This window comes from Neopsephotus bourkii, unplaced genomic scaffold (genome assembly GCF_033783945.1).
Source record: "Neopsephotus bourkii isolate Nb327-2 ecotype Australia unplaced genomic scaffold, CSIRO-AGI_Nbou_v1 NB_196, whole genome shotgun sequence".
NCBI lineage: Eukaryota > Metazoa > Chordata > Aves > Psittaciformes > Psittacidae > Neopsephotus > Neopsephotus bourkii.
In genome coordinates, this window is record NW_026900709.1 from 11,346,735 (window position 1) to 11,360,557 (window position 13,823).

General features: G+C 42.5%; 1 protein-coding gene across 2 annotated transcripts in view; it reads left to right on the forward strand.

Moving 5' to 3' along the window:
- CHN1 (chimerin 1) overlaps nucleotides 1-13,823 on the forward strand; it is a 104,598-nt gene that overhangs the window by 88,629 nt on the left and 2,146 nt on the right. For both annotated transcript variants that reach the window (XM_061380196.1, XM_061380189.1), the window contains 4 exons: nucleotides 8,914-9,087; nucleotides 9,781-9,858; nucleotides 11,026-11,163; nucleotides 12,171-12,276. In XM_061380196.1, the coding sequence (XP_061236180.1) occupies nucleotides 8,914-9,087; nucleotides 9,781-9,858; nucleotides 11,026-11,163; nucleotides 12,171-12,276 (496 nt within the window). The remainder of the gene's footprint in view (nucleotides 1-8,913; nucleotides 9,088-9,780; nucleotides 9,859-11,025; nucleotides 11,164-12,170; nucleotides 12,277-13,823) is intronic.

Below are 13,823 nucleotides of genomic sequence, written 5' to 3' on the forward strand. Positions count from 1 at the left end.
CAGTGTGTGCTGCTTGCCTGGCTTGGGGTTGAGGAGCAGGAGAAGGGGCTTTCCCAAGGGTAGGGGTTGCAGCTGAGCCACCTCACTTGTCATCCCCTCACCACAAGGCTAGCTTGTAGCCACCGGCCATCAGCGATAGCGATAGCTGGTGGAGAGCTAGGAGCTTTGCAGGGGGTTTTATTCTCATAAATTTAATGGTAATCAGCAGCTGGGTAGAAGAGAAGGACTCCAGGCAGAGCCCCATGGAGTAGAAGATGGCAGGTCCACAGTCTGCCTTTGTGCCTCACCTGCAACAGTGTCTATACCTGTTCCCATCAGCTGAGGCTGTACAAACCATCAGAGCCAGAAACTGTATAGATCTAGGCACTGTAGGGGAAAGTTGGAGGTGCGTGGGCACATAGCGAGCACCTGCGTAACCACTGTTAACATCCTAGTGTGGAAGAGCTCAGGCTTGAGTGCCAGGAGTTTGGCTGAGTCCACACAGTTCTTAAAGTGTTAGGGTTTTCTTTTTAAGTAATCATTTTGCTTCTAAACTGAGCCATTTTAATATGGAAACAACGAGACACAGCAAACAAGGAGCCACATGAGGCCTTTGCTTCTCAGAGTGGGTTCGTACTTCAGAAAAATTACAGCTTTTAGCAGGAGGCAGCATACTTGCATTCAAATGGGGTTCAATGCCACTCCAGGGAAATCCACAAAATCTGTTTGGTGGTCTGTGTAATCATGTTATTGAAAATACCTATGAGCCAAACTGCAGTGATCATATGTAATTTTATACTTTTTAAAGCATTTGCTTTTTATAGCCAACAGTTGCACATCTCAAGAGGACTCTATTTGCTGTACGGAAGTGATAAGTTTAACAAATACAAATAGATTACTGCATGGGCTACTCCTCAACCATTTTAAATCCTTTTCTCTGCAGAAGCATAAAAACATGCAAGAAAATAAGTGTGGGACAGTCCAAGACTGGACAACAGAGATAAATGTCTCTCATTTCAGAAAAGAGGAGGAGCTGGAGGAAAAAGTCAATAGACTAGTTTGTTACACAAACTAAACCAGTCCTTTGAAAAATAATAAACCAGAGCTGAACATTCATAATTGTACACATGCCATAGCAACAGGCAAGGATGCCTTAGCAACTGAGCTGCCTTGACTCATGCTTTGTTGGAGTCCATCATGACTCAGTGTGTCCCTCTCTGCATTCAGTATCTTGTATCTTGTCAGGTACAGTCAGTATGATTAACCCCTGGAAGATGGATTCTCACTAGCTTATCCTTGTTTGGGTTTTGTGGCAGACAAAGAAGGAGGAGTATATATTTTCTTTTCATAAAGATGAGAGGAGGTGGTTATGGGTTGAAGTAAGATGCTGACTTTCATCTTGACTACAGACGTTTCAGGGTTGATGCAGGCCACCGAACACGGGAAGACTTTATTGTCTTCCAAATTAAGGCTTAGGGTGATGTCCAGGATTTGGATTCTATAGGAAATTAATTCATGGACTTAATCTGTATTTTGACTTCTGCTGGAGGTATATCCAACATAACATGAATAATTTCTTTTTCCTTAGATGTTACTCTCTCAAATTTGATCTTTATTTCATCAACTTATTTAAAGACAGATTTGCTTCCTTAGAGTGAATCCTTTTAAAAGACATCTGCCCTACTGCCTTGGAGAGTCACGCTTCCAATTCTTGCATCCTAGCCAAAGGCCCTTAAATTTTTTGTGAAATGAAGACTCATCTCTGTGCAAGGAATCTGCCTTTTCTGACAGCAAGCTCCATCTCCAGCAGGCTTTCGCCATAAGTAGAAATGACTAAAGAAGTGTTTGAAATTATAATGCCACCAGCTTGTGTAAACACTGAAGCTCAGCGGAAGCTAATGAAGACGTAAGAGTTTACCCCACCTCAAAATCCAGGGCATGAACTTTAACAAATTATATTCTTAATTACATTGCCCCTGTGTAAGGCTCTCCTGTATAATCTCTTCCTTCTTCTGTACCCTTTTGCTTGTCATTCTTAATAAATAAGTGATTTAATCAGAAGATTCTTTTTTTTTTTAAATGGGCTGGTTTAAGAGCCTTAGTTAGCTTATCTTAAAGGAAAGATAACATTTTTTTTTATTGCATTTCACTGGATGCTTTTGACAGTGTTTTGGGCTGCTCCTTTTAACCTCTAGCTGATAGAAATAAATGTGCAGCTGAACTATCAGTGTGGGTGCAACCAGCTGAGCCCAAGCAGTGGGCAGAGCCCAAGCCCTGGTGGCAGTACGCCCCAGGAGCTCATTTTCAGAAAGGTTAAACTGCAGTCTCAAAGCAGGATGGTTTTGTGACTTACTGCTGAAGTGTTTAATTTCCCCATGTCGTCTGTTTCCTTCTCCAGTAATTGAAAAGCACACAACTGCCACATTTCCTTTGCTGTTTTGTTTTGCCTTGCTATTAACCCCCTTGTTGGCATTTACAACAGCCTTGTGTTGGTCCACTGGCATGTAAGGATGCAGGAGACCACAAAGGAGCCTGCCCACCCTCAGTTGTGCAGGCACAGTGCTCATGCTTTTAGTGCTTGGAAGAATGACTGATGATGTAGTCATGTAATCAGCAAAGGCGAAGGCAAGATGTGATCATTATGCTGTCCCATCTCAAGGTATTTTGCATGTCTCAGTCATGACCAGCTCGCATTCTGCCCACAATTGCACCTTAAAAACACATCCAAGTTTCTTCCGTGCACTCTGATTCTGCTGGTTTCCCCTGGCGGTGTAGGGCACAGACAGCCCAAAGACGGAACAAGAGCAAAGCAAAGCCGCAGAGGCCATGGCTGTGGGAAGAGGAATGGTTGGAGAACATTCCCTGCTGACCTCAGGCAGGTGGTGATGCTGCTGGAGGAGTGTGCTGCCTGGCAAGCTGTTCCAGCAGCTCAGGATCTGGTGGTGTTCCTGCAAGGAATGAGTTCCATGGTTCTGAAATGCTAATCAGGCAGGAGAGCCTTGCTTCAGAGTCGTTCCCATGGGGAAGCTATTCTGGAGCTATATATTCTTGAAACTGTAAATCCTAAAAGCAGCTTTATCTCCAAGCCCACACAGACCTGGAAGCCTTGAGCAAGCCAGCGGCCCATCAGGGGAGCTATCGAGGAGGTAGGAAGGTGTTGTGGCGGGAAGCCAGGGAAGTTTTTGAACAAACTGATCTTTTAAGACTTCTATAAAATCAAACCATTGCCACTAAACATGTCCAGCACTTGGAGGCACAGGCATATGTATTCTTTTGGGATAAGGGGGGATTGGCTTGTTTCATGGGCTTTTATTCATTTCATAACCCCTGATTTTTCTGCAGTATTCAGTGATTTTGTTGCTCAGTAACTAGCTGCCCTCTTGAAATTCCTTCCTAAATAGTAATGTACGCTATAGTGTCTGAATCAATAGTATGGATGATAACAGGTTTGGGGGAGCATAGAAGCAATTTTTACCATGGTACTCCTTAATAAAGTGGTTTAGGACTCAGGTGGGACCAAGGTTGCTTCCATATGTGCATTGCACATTAACAAATGACATGTATGTAAGGCAGTGCAGCAGCTTGTGTTGCCACTCAGGCTGGAACAGCTCTGATGAGGAGGAGGGAGGTGGCAGACCTTCATAGCACCCTGCTGCCTTCTGCTTGGAAACACAGAGTGCAGCACGCAGGCCCACTGGGTTTGCTGGGTTCAGGTGCTTGTTCACACACACTGCATCCAAGGGAACAGAAAACACTGCTTCCTCTGCTACAGAAAAATAGCAGTAAATTATTAAAGGAAAGCTACTAGCTCATGATTTGTTTATGAGAGCAAATTCCTTTCTAACCTTTTCACTCTTGCAAAACTAACAATGCCAGTACTCTGTGCTTTTGCAGAACCCGTTGTCTTCAGATGTCAGCTTACCAAAGGTGAAGGTGTTAACCCATCTGGCAGGTACCACAGTAGACCTGCCCAAGGCAACACATGGTGCCAGCACCCCAGCTCCAGGCTTCCCACCCTCCTATGCTTCCCATAAACCTCCAAAGAGTCTTTCAAAGCTTTTTGCAGATAACGTAAATCTCCCTTTGAGCTCCTAAAGCTGCTCCTTGGAGTGACAAAATGCATACATTTTCGTCGGGGTAATTGAGAAATATAATTAGAGTGATGTATGTAGCATACAGTATCGTTCAAGTGGAGTGTGATCAGCAGCCATGTTAACCAGTAAGTTGTAAACCAAAGGAAATCTGAAACTGGCTAAAGTCAAACCAGCAGTATAACAAAAAGTGACAGCAAAGTATATTTTAGTCTCTGCAAATATTTATGATGTGTGCTCATGGGGTAGCACTAACGTACATGCATCTTCTGGCTGTGCTCAGGCATTAATATGAACGCATTGTTTGTTCTTTCAGCCCAGTGGACTAGCATCAGTACTAGCTGTTCCTAAAACATTACCAAACCTTCTTCAAGGTATCACAGGAAACTGTTGTCAGCCTGGTTTTAAACTTAATACCTCTCATAGAAGTAATGCCACAGCCCACCTGAACTCCTAGACCAATATGCTATTAAAACCAGGGCAGCTTATCACAGACTTTTAAACCTGACATCGAAAACTACTCTTCCCCACAAAAAACATCCAAACTTCCTATAAACTCGTGAATTTATGACTGCTTTTTTGTTTGGTTGTTTGGTTGGTTGGTTGGTGGGTTTTGTTGCATGTGGTATATTTGAAAGGTGGCCACAGTTGGATAGCACTGTAAAAAGGAATAGTAAGCGTGACTTACAGTTCTGGTCCTGAGAAATCATCTCTGTATAAGGTGAAATTCTGATTAACTGAAGTAAGTTTTCCTATTGACCTGCAAGGGCTCATGGCTGCAATTTTTAAATCTGACCTGTATTATTATGGGATTTATCAGCAGATAAATCCCTTTAGGGGGATTCTTCTTTAGCTCCTCACCAATTTGTATAGCCAGCCAGCAGGTAAGCTCTGAACATCTGTAAGAAATGGATTAAGGCTCCTGATTACTTTAGATCTGAAGTAAAGCCGCTAACACCAACTCAGATATTCTGAATTTACTTTGATATAACCAGAAGTCAGTAGACCCTAAATTTGAAATTGGATGAATCCTCTTGGTCTTAAAGAACTCAGCCAAATCATGAAGCTCGTGTGCAAACAAGGCAGGCAGTCTGAAGACTTCACCATGCAGCAGCATGCAGATAGGTTCAGGACTCAGCTTTCTTGTTCCTTCCTAGTTGATTCTAAAATAATGAATTTTGAAGCTTTCATGAAGCATCTGCAATGAGAACAGAGGACATTTTTATTTAATAATATGTAATTTGCAGCATAATTCCTGTCTAGCAAGTAAGCTGACTATAGTTACTGTATAAGGCTGGCACATTCCCGGTGCTCTGTGAAGAGGAGAACTGACCTTGTCTCCTGCCATTGTGCTTTTTACCTGTTGGAGTTTATAAGATATTATCTTTCATCCCAAGTTATCAACTGAACCAGAGACTAGTGACTGAGAGATGCCTGTTCTGCATTTCATGAAGTATTGTTATCTGGGGAGAGGAACCCACGTGGTAGAAAGCATGGCATTGTTGAGTTTCAGCTTCTCGGTTGGAAAAACCACAAGTTTTCTGTTGGAAATCCACTGAAATCTCCTGGGAGTTTTTATTGATGCAGAATTGCTAAAGTAAGGCAGTCTTCTACACTCACATAAGAGGTATGTGAAGAATCTTCTTATTAGAAGGGTATCACACATCCTAGTAATACTGAATGTAGTGCTCATGCATTTTCTGAGCATTAAGTAGCTGAAATATTTCTAGGTTTAAAATGTTTCTCGGGAGGGTTTGTAAGCCCTTAAGCAATAGGCTGGTACATAAAAGCTAATCAAATGCAAAGGAAGAGCAAACGAGAGAGGAGAAAAGTTGACTTTTGCATTTGTAATTACTATTCTGGCATTAACGAGGTCAGATCCAAAGCCCATTTGAATCTATGGGATTAGCAATAACACAAGTATTTTCAGGAGCAAGGTTCTCACATTGTCACATTGAAAACATCTCTGTGAGTTAGATATTTTCATGAAATGAAACTTTCTTGTCTATACATAGAATTATCTCAGTGAATGTGATAATTGTTTTAAGTCAAGAATAAGACACTTGGAAGCATGTTTTTCCTTTTTCTTTTTTGTATATTTTAGTCTTAATTATCCTTGAATTTCCAGCAACATAAATCTGAGCTATATTGCCGTCTTGTGAAGCAGCTAATTTGCACTCACAAAATCACTCGTGAGTCCTCATGAGTGAGACACTGCCATTCCAGTCTTACAGGCACCATTGTTGACAGGCATACTACAGCATTTCGCACACATGTTGGAATGGGTGCTTCTTATGGCAATTTTAGGAATTCTATGTATAAGAATTATATTTGCATTTGTAAATACTATTACTGCAAAGTGAAGGTTTCAAAATAAAGGAAATCAAGAGTTAAGATTTCCTATGTGGTCTTAATTTGCTTCCCTTCTGTGTGTGTGTGTGTGTGTGTGTTAAGACATGCCTCTAATTATTTGACTACTTAGTATTTTTACTTCACAACTTCATCTTTATTCTGAAAGTAGAATGGGTGGTATTTGCTTAATAGCACCTACAGTATTTTGTCTTCTTGTTATTAGACCTGCTCTCTTACTAACAGCACGGTATTCAAGCCTTACACCAGAGACGAGTGATTTTTCCTCCGCATTTCAACAAACATTTAATGAATTTATTTCTACAAGACCCAGAGGAGACAAGAACAGCTTCTCCTTTCCATGTTAAAGGTGAAGCACTGAGATGATAAAGCGTTTGGGTCACGTTTCCAGTGAATTTGGGTTCCCTATTTAAAATACAGAGGGACCCGGTTTTTCACAGTTCAGACAAAATGTACTGCTGGGCACAGATCTGGGCTCAGAGGTTCCTCCTTCCGCACCCCAGAGCCACAGGCAGGGTGGAGGCTGTGTATGAGGAGCTGGTGTGGTCATGCAGTTTGGGGTCTGAGAGCACTTGATTAAATGTGGGTTTTGGTGAAAGCAAGTGTTTTGGTTGCCACTATTTCCTCTCTGTCACAAATGAGGCAACTGAGCAAACATTGAAGGACCCTGAGTGACCAAACTGAACTTCACCATGCTTGGAGGGACAGCAGTTGAGCCTGCCACTGCCTGGGGCTCCAGCACAACTCACTGTGGCATGTACCCCAGGGCTGCTGCTTGTTCGCAGGGAACTGGGTTTTACGTTGCTTGCTTTGCCCAAGGTGAGGTTCCCAACACAAAATCACAGCCAGGTAGGAAATGGAGCATTTGCAGCTCCCTGGCTTGTACGTTACCCACTCATCACGATGAACGGAGTCGCTCCTGCACAGAAATAGCTAAGGAGAGTTTTAATCAGGCATTTCATCTGGATGGGGATTTGTGCGAGTTTTGACTGATTGAAGGTGACATGCTGAACTTTAATTGCAACCAGAGGTTGGATGTTTTACAGGGGATCCTAAGTGACAAAGCTGGTTGCTTTACAGGCCTGTTAAGTAAACAAAGTGCTTTTAGCAGCAGACCGCAGCTGACTTAGTGGAAATTCAATTTAGTGATGAATTCTGGGGTTTACTGTTTTGGGAAGAACAAAGTCAAATAATCTATGGAGCATTAATGAAAATACGAGTATTGGCAGAATGAGCAAGAACAAAATATGAAGGGAATCTATACAGATTCAGTACTGCAGTGGGAGAGGAGAGTACAGGTTTTCATCAAGGTGTTGATCCTTCAATCTCCTGCAGCCCCTAATTCTGCAGAAATACAGGGGACTCCAAGTGGCAATGCAGTGAGGAACAGAAATGCTTGCAGAACTGGAGTCTTGGTGTATACTGAGTGCATGTCAAAGTGTGGTAAATGCCCTGACTGCTAAGTGCTGCCTTTCTCACTGGTTGCATGTGAGTTTGCATTGCAAACCAGGAGAAGTGGCAGTAGAAACTGGGGGCAGTGCAGGAGGCTGCTCCTTACACAGGCCTCCTTACACACGTTTTCCATCCCAAACCCTGAGCATTATGCCTTGAGTGGTTTTTTAGGCGGAACAAACATTTTTCAATAACCTGATTTCAATTAAGTTTCATTTAAACTAAATCCCATTCTTACTATGTTTACAATAAAGCTGTGGAGTTGTTTGTTTATGCTTTTTAAAACTATGACAAATTTTTCCTAAGTAATTTTTAAAGTAAATAGAGCTGGTTTGGAACTGCCAACGCTTTGTTTCAGACACACCCTGTGAAATGGCATCAGAATTGCAGCTGCTGTGATTTAGCAGAGACCTTCGTAAACTGCTCCGTAGCGAGAAACCGCCAACCAGCTGGGAGACCCCTGTGTCTGTTATTCAAGTCCCCTCCAAGCTGTGGAAGGGACCTTGTCACTAGCAATGCTATGCATGTGCTGCCATATCTGGCAAGAGCATAAGGGTTCCTGAAGGGGTTCAGCATGTTCTGCAGAGAGATTGTAGCCCTCCGAGACCCATTCCCTCCCTCCATCTCCCCAGAAGGTGTCGTAAGTGTCACAGTCCAGGACTACATTAAAGTTGGAAGTGTTAGGAAATCCTCAGCAATTTGGGAAGTAAGTTTACATCATGACAGCAGCGTGTGTTATAGTGGGGAACATAATTGACCCTTAGATCCTGATTTGAAAGCCCATCTGAAGAGCTTGTCAGTTTGTGTTCGATCTTTTAGGGCCAGGGGAAATGTCTTGGATAGAAAATCTGTCTTGAGGTTGGTCCCTACCTCACGTGCTTGGTGGTTAAAGGGTCTCAACACAAGTAGTAGTTGTGAGATCAGGCCAGAACCTGCTGGAGCCATATGTACTCCACAGTACTGACCTTGGGATACGTTTTCACTGAACACCGGTCTCATTGTCTTTTTATTTTTCTCCCAGATTGTGGTTTAAATGTGCACAAGCAGTGTTCCAAGATGGTCCCAAATGACTGCAAGCCAGATCTGAAGCATGTCAAGAAAGTGTACAGCTGTGACCTCACAACGCTAGTAAAAGCACACTTCACTAAGAGACCAATGGTAGTGGATATGTGCATTAGGGAAATTGAATCTAGAGGTAAGGCATAGTTAATGGACTTAGGCTGCTTTGCTGATGATCCGTTTAGATTGATCTGGGTCATCTGGGTGTCTGCTGAATTGCTCAAAACAGATTTGCACAAGACATTTTATGACTGCCAATTACCCTGCACAGCTAATATTATACTTTGCATTATTTCATGGCTCATACCCATTTATAATTTTTATAGATGCTGCTAGAAATTGCTTAATGGACAATTACTGCTTTATAGTTTTATATTGGCACCTATCTTTCCAGTAACACTTTTATTAAAAAAAATGAAGTGAATGTGCTAAAGCAAAGGCAGTTAGTATTGATGTGCTCCCTCTTAGCAGATCCCCTAGCCCACACAGAGTACCCTTTCCTAGGATGAGGGTTTTTTGTTTCCATTCAGAAGTAATGACTGAACATCAAGTATGCTAATCTCAGTCATTTTTAAATCAGTTGTAATTGGTTTAGCATGTTTCTTCAGCTCGGAAATCATTTGTGTAAATATAATTTAGTGCTGATATAACAACGTAGCTAATGCAAGGGTCAGGGTTAAAAGGCCAGGGCAAGATTCCATTCTGATAAGGCTTTTAAAACATATCTGCTTTTCCTGCCTTAAATGAAGAACCTGGCAAAGGAAGAACTGGGTGGAAGAGAAATGGAGAATTAAGTCTAATTTTAATCATGTTAAAATGTTCATTGCAGGTCTTAATTCCGAAGGACTGTACAGAGTCTCAGGATTTAGTGATCTTATCGAAGATGTCAAAATGGCATTTGACAGAGGTACAGTCTTTCCCGCATGCAGAAACTTTGTGCTGATGTGTTAAATATAACCCATTTTTTCTGCACAGCCTCTGTCTCTTCTCATGTTCCACTGCATCCCTGGTCTGAAGGAGTCTGACGGCTGTGCCAGCAGAAGGGGAGTCTCCCCATCAGTAAAGCATATTTGCTTCTGGCCTTTATTACCAAAATCTACTTTTCTCCTTCCATCAGTATCTGTGCTTCAATAATGATGTGCATAGGAAAGGACAAAGCTTTCTGAACTACTGCCCTAGTTTGCAAGTAAAACTGTGCTCAAGGGCGTGGGGGAGGGATAGAGGGCAAGTGGTAAAGTGCCTGAAGAGGGCTGTGCAATTTAAACCCATCTTTCTGGATGAAAGCTCCAAAATAATAAGATGGATACAATAGTGCAAACAAAATTTGAATTACTGCAGTCTAAAAGAAGGTCAGTGGGAACAAACTCTTCTCTCTGAGAAAAGACAGTGGGAAAACTAAAGGCTTTCCAGCTGCAGTCCCCCTATCCCAGTAGAAAACAAAGCCAAAATCCATGCTGGAAGCTCTCTGTCCTGTTTCTCCAGAGGACTGGACCTATTCAGACAACATCTGCCTCCTCTGCAATGTTAGCAGGGTGGGGATGTGCTGGAGAAGCCAAGTTCTGCATCTGTGTCCACTGTGGTCAGGAGTAGGTAATATGTTGTAGCTAAATGGTCAACACATGTTTTTCCTATAACATGAGGAGGCTGTGGAGCAACTAAGTTGGTTTTCTTTCTTTTACATTTTTTTCCCAGACTCCCCTGGTTTCTCATTCAGTACTGACAAAATGTGCTGGTTGGCAACGCAATGCGTTCTGAAATAGCTAAACCTCCACACATTAATGCAAGATAGAAACAGCTAGATCAGGCAGGCAGGTTTCCTTTTAGAAAACAATCTGCATTTTTTGCAATCATTTGAAATGAAGAAAGGATAAGTTTCTTTGTAAAATCCTGGAGGTTTTCATCCTGGAAAGATGAATTTCACAGCCCAGTAACTGTTTTGCTTATAAAAGCCAAAATCCGGAGTTGTGTCCTTTTTAATAATGTTTGTTTAACCGAGTTATTATTTTTCTTTTGAATGCTATTTTACATCTGGTTCCATTTCCAAGGCTTTAATGTCAGTGCCTTCTCCACACAGATGGGGAAAAAGCTGATATTTCTGTGAATATGTATGAAGATATCAATATTATCACTGGTGCACTTAAACTGTACTTCAGGGATTTGCCAATTCCACTCATCACGTATGATGCCTACCCAAAGTTTATAGAGTCTGCAAGTAAGTATAACACATTTTCCTCCTGGTTTTCATTCTGTTTTCTTCTCCTTTTTGTGCTTTTTGTACTTGCCTTTTCATTTCATAGCTGTCCCATCAGCTCTTACACTATGCCCTATTTAGTAAGGATTGCAGGAGTGAAGATGCACTGCACATTACGACATGACCAAGTGGTGCTACATGATCATGGTTACATTTTTCCTTGCCTTTGTCACCAGGAATGCTTCCTTTTCATCACACATTCTGGATTATATTGCTTTGTTTGTCTTTCATGAATCCCTGGTACTTGACAGTGACATTTAAAGTCTGTTGGGTTTATGTTGCCACAGAGAAGGTGATTTATCAAAGTGTTTAGAAGTAAGATAAGTCTGTGTTTGTAGAGGTGTCCATTTTGAGTGTTTTCATAAGCTGATAAGCACTCGTTTTTAAGGCCATCTTCAGAGAGGCTGCGAGCACAGCAATAAGCCCAGCTGGAACATCTCTCCCAGGCATCCTGGCTGCCTGAAACGTCTCTGCAGTGTAGCAGTCACACCAGCCACACCTGTAAATGTGTGAGGTAGCTGTGGGTAGAAAACAAGGGCCGGATGCTGGCCTCACCGCTCCTCTGGAGAAGGCATTTTCCAAGTAATACGGACACAGCCAAAGATGCTGATGGCAGACTTCCCAGTACCTCCTGCTGTCCCAGGGTTGCACCTGTACATTATTTGTGCAAAACCAGTCCAGTCAGCAAGGATTGTCGGGGGATTCTTTTGGTAGGCTGCAGGGACTCTTTCAGTGGAGTGCAGTCTGCTTTGGGGAGTTTTCTTTGTCCAAAACCAGTCGCTTCCTGATGGAGCTCTGGGCACCTTGTTGGACAGGCAAATCCTCCACTATGAGGTTTGGTTATGTTCTGGAAGTCAGTAACCCAGCAGAGCTGTGAGACCCTATGTTCTCTGCAGGCCACCTTTGTTGTCTTTCTGTGTGTGAATTCTGGCTGTACACGTGGTGACGGTTGAATATCTGTGTTTCAGAAACCACCGATCCGGATGAGCAGCTGGAAATTCTCCATGAGGCGCTGAAGCTGCTGCCTCCTGCACACTGTGAAACGTTACGGTATCTCATGGCACATCTGAAGAGGTAGGCAGGCTGGCTGCAAGGAACTCTAAGCTGAACTCATTTTTAGCTAAGTTGATTCTAGGACCTCCAGAAAAGTGTGGGCAAGGCCCACTGAATCCTGAAGTTGAACTGCGTTGGGGGATAATAGTCTGCACCACAGTGAATACCCAGGCACTGGGGTTTATTCCACTGACAGTACTTCCAAAACAATTAAGGGAAATAAGTAAAAAAACAGACAGTTTTGAAGCACAAAAGTCACCTGACTACCAGATTTGCTCTATGTTCAAGGTTACAGTGAATATTTATGGTTAAAAAGCCATTTGTACCTCTGGGAATAACAAGTCACTCCCTGGGCAGGGAACTAGTACAGCTTGATGGCTATAGACTGGTGTCTTTTTCTGCTAAGTCTCATCTACCCTCATCATCCCTGACACCCTAAAAAAGAGCATACACTAGGCTTGAGCTGACCCTGATTAGGCACAGTGTGAATTTGCCCCCCAGCCACAAGTCTGGGGAGGTCTGCCAGCCGTTCCTCACCAGTATGGATCCCCTTGTTGCAACTACCACCTTCTCAAAACCATGGGAACATAAATTCTGTCTGAGGTTTCTCCAGCTCCCCAAGACATGTTTGAAGTTGGTCAGTGGGCTAAGAAACTGCTGCAGACCAATGGATAAATATCCAGTGCAAGAGCACAGGTTCTATTTCTTTCAGGAAAGCAGGGAAAAAAAAATCAATGGGGCATGTTAGGGTATCCATTTTGGTTTCTTGATGAACGTGAGCTTATTGTCGATATATAAGATTCATTCCCATTCCTTAGAAAAACACTTTTTCTCTTCTGCTTGTTTCCCTTTATAGTTCTACTAGTAGGAATATGTTGACTCTGCTAAGTGCCCCAGGCAAAATTCAGCTTCAAGGTTTCTGCCTGATTTGCCCATTTATTTCAATGACATTTCTAATGGATGTTTTAGAACAGACACAGAGATGAGAGACACAGGAACAGAAAAACCTCACCTTACTGCTTGTGAAGCGTGAAGTTAATTTTTCCATACCCTCTTAAGGAGTGCTCTAGATGGCAAGTTGCTTTTGCACACTGTATTTCTGGTATAGGTGAATGATAAGGTGGAAGGGTGACAAAACGCACTTGGTTTTAAACTTCCTTTTAATACTTTTGCTAAAAAGGGCTGTGGTGCTCAACAGGCTGTTGTCTTGCTGCCGAATGCAGGTAATCAGGTGCAGCTCGTTTATCTGGAACAGTTACAGACTGAAGCCAGCAGCTTGGAAACATCAGTCTGACTTGGTTTACAATAAAAATTAAGGTAGAGTGGGGGGGAAAAAGGAAGGAAAATCTTGAATCCCTTTTGTTACCAAGGGATTAGTTCATGCAATGCAAGATGCCACAGTGGTGAGGAGTAACTTAGCTAGACTCTTCCAGTTGCTGTCCCTGGGTTCTAAGCTGTTTGGTTTAGCTGGTGGATTCTTTAAACTGTAGTGCATATTAAAACATTTGAATAATATAAATTTGTATTGTTGAACGAGGCAATTCACCAGGAGAAACCAGGGCAGAGGA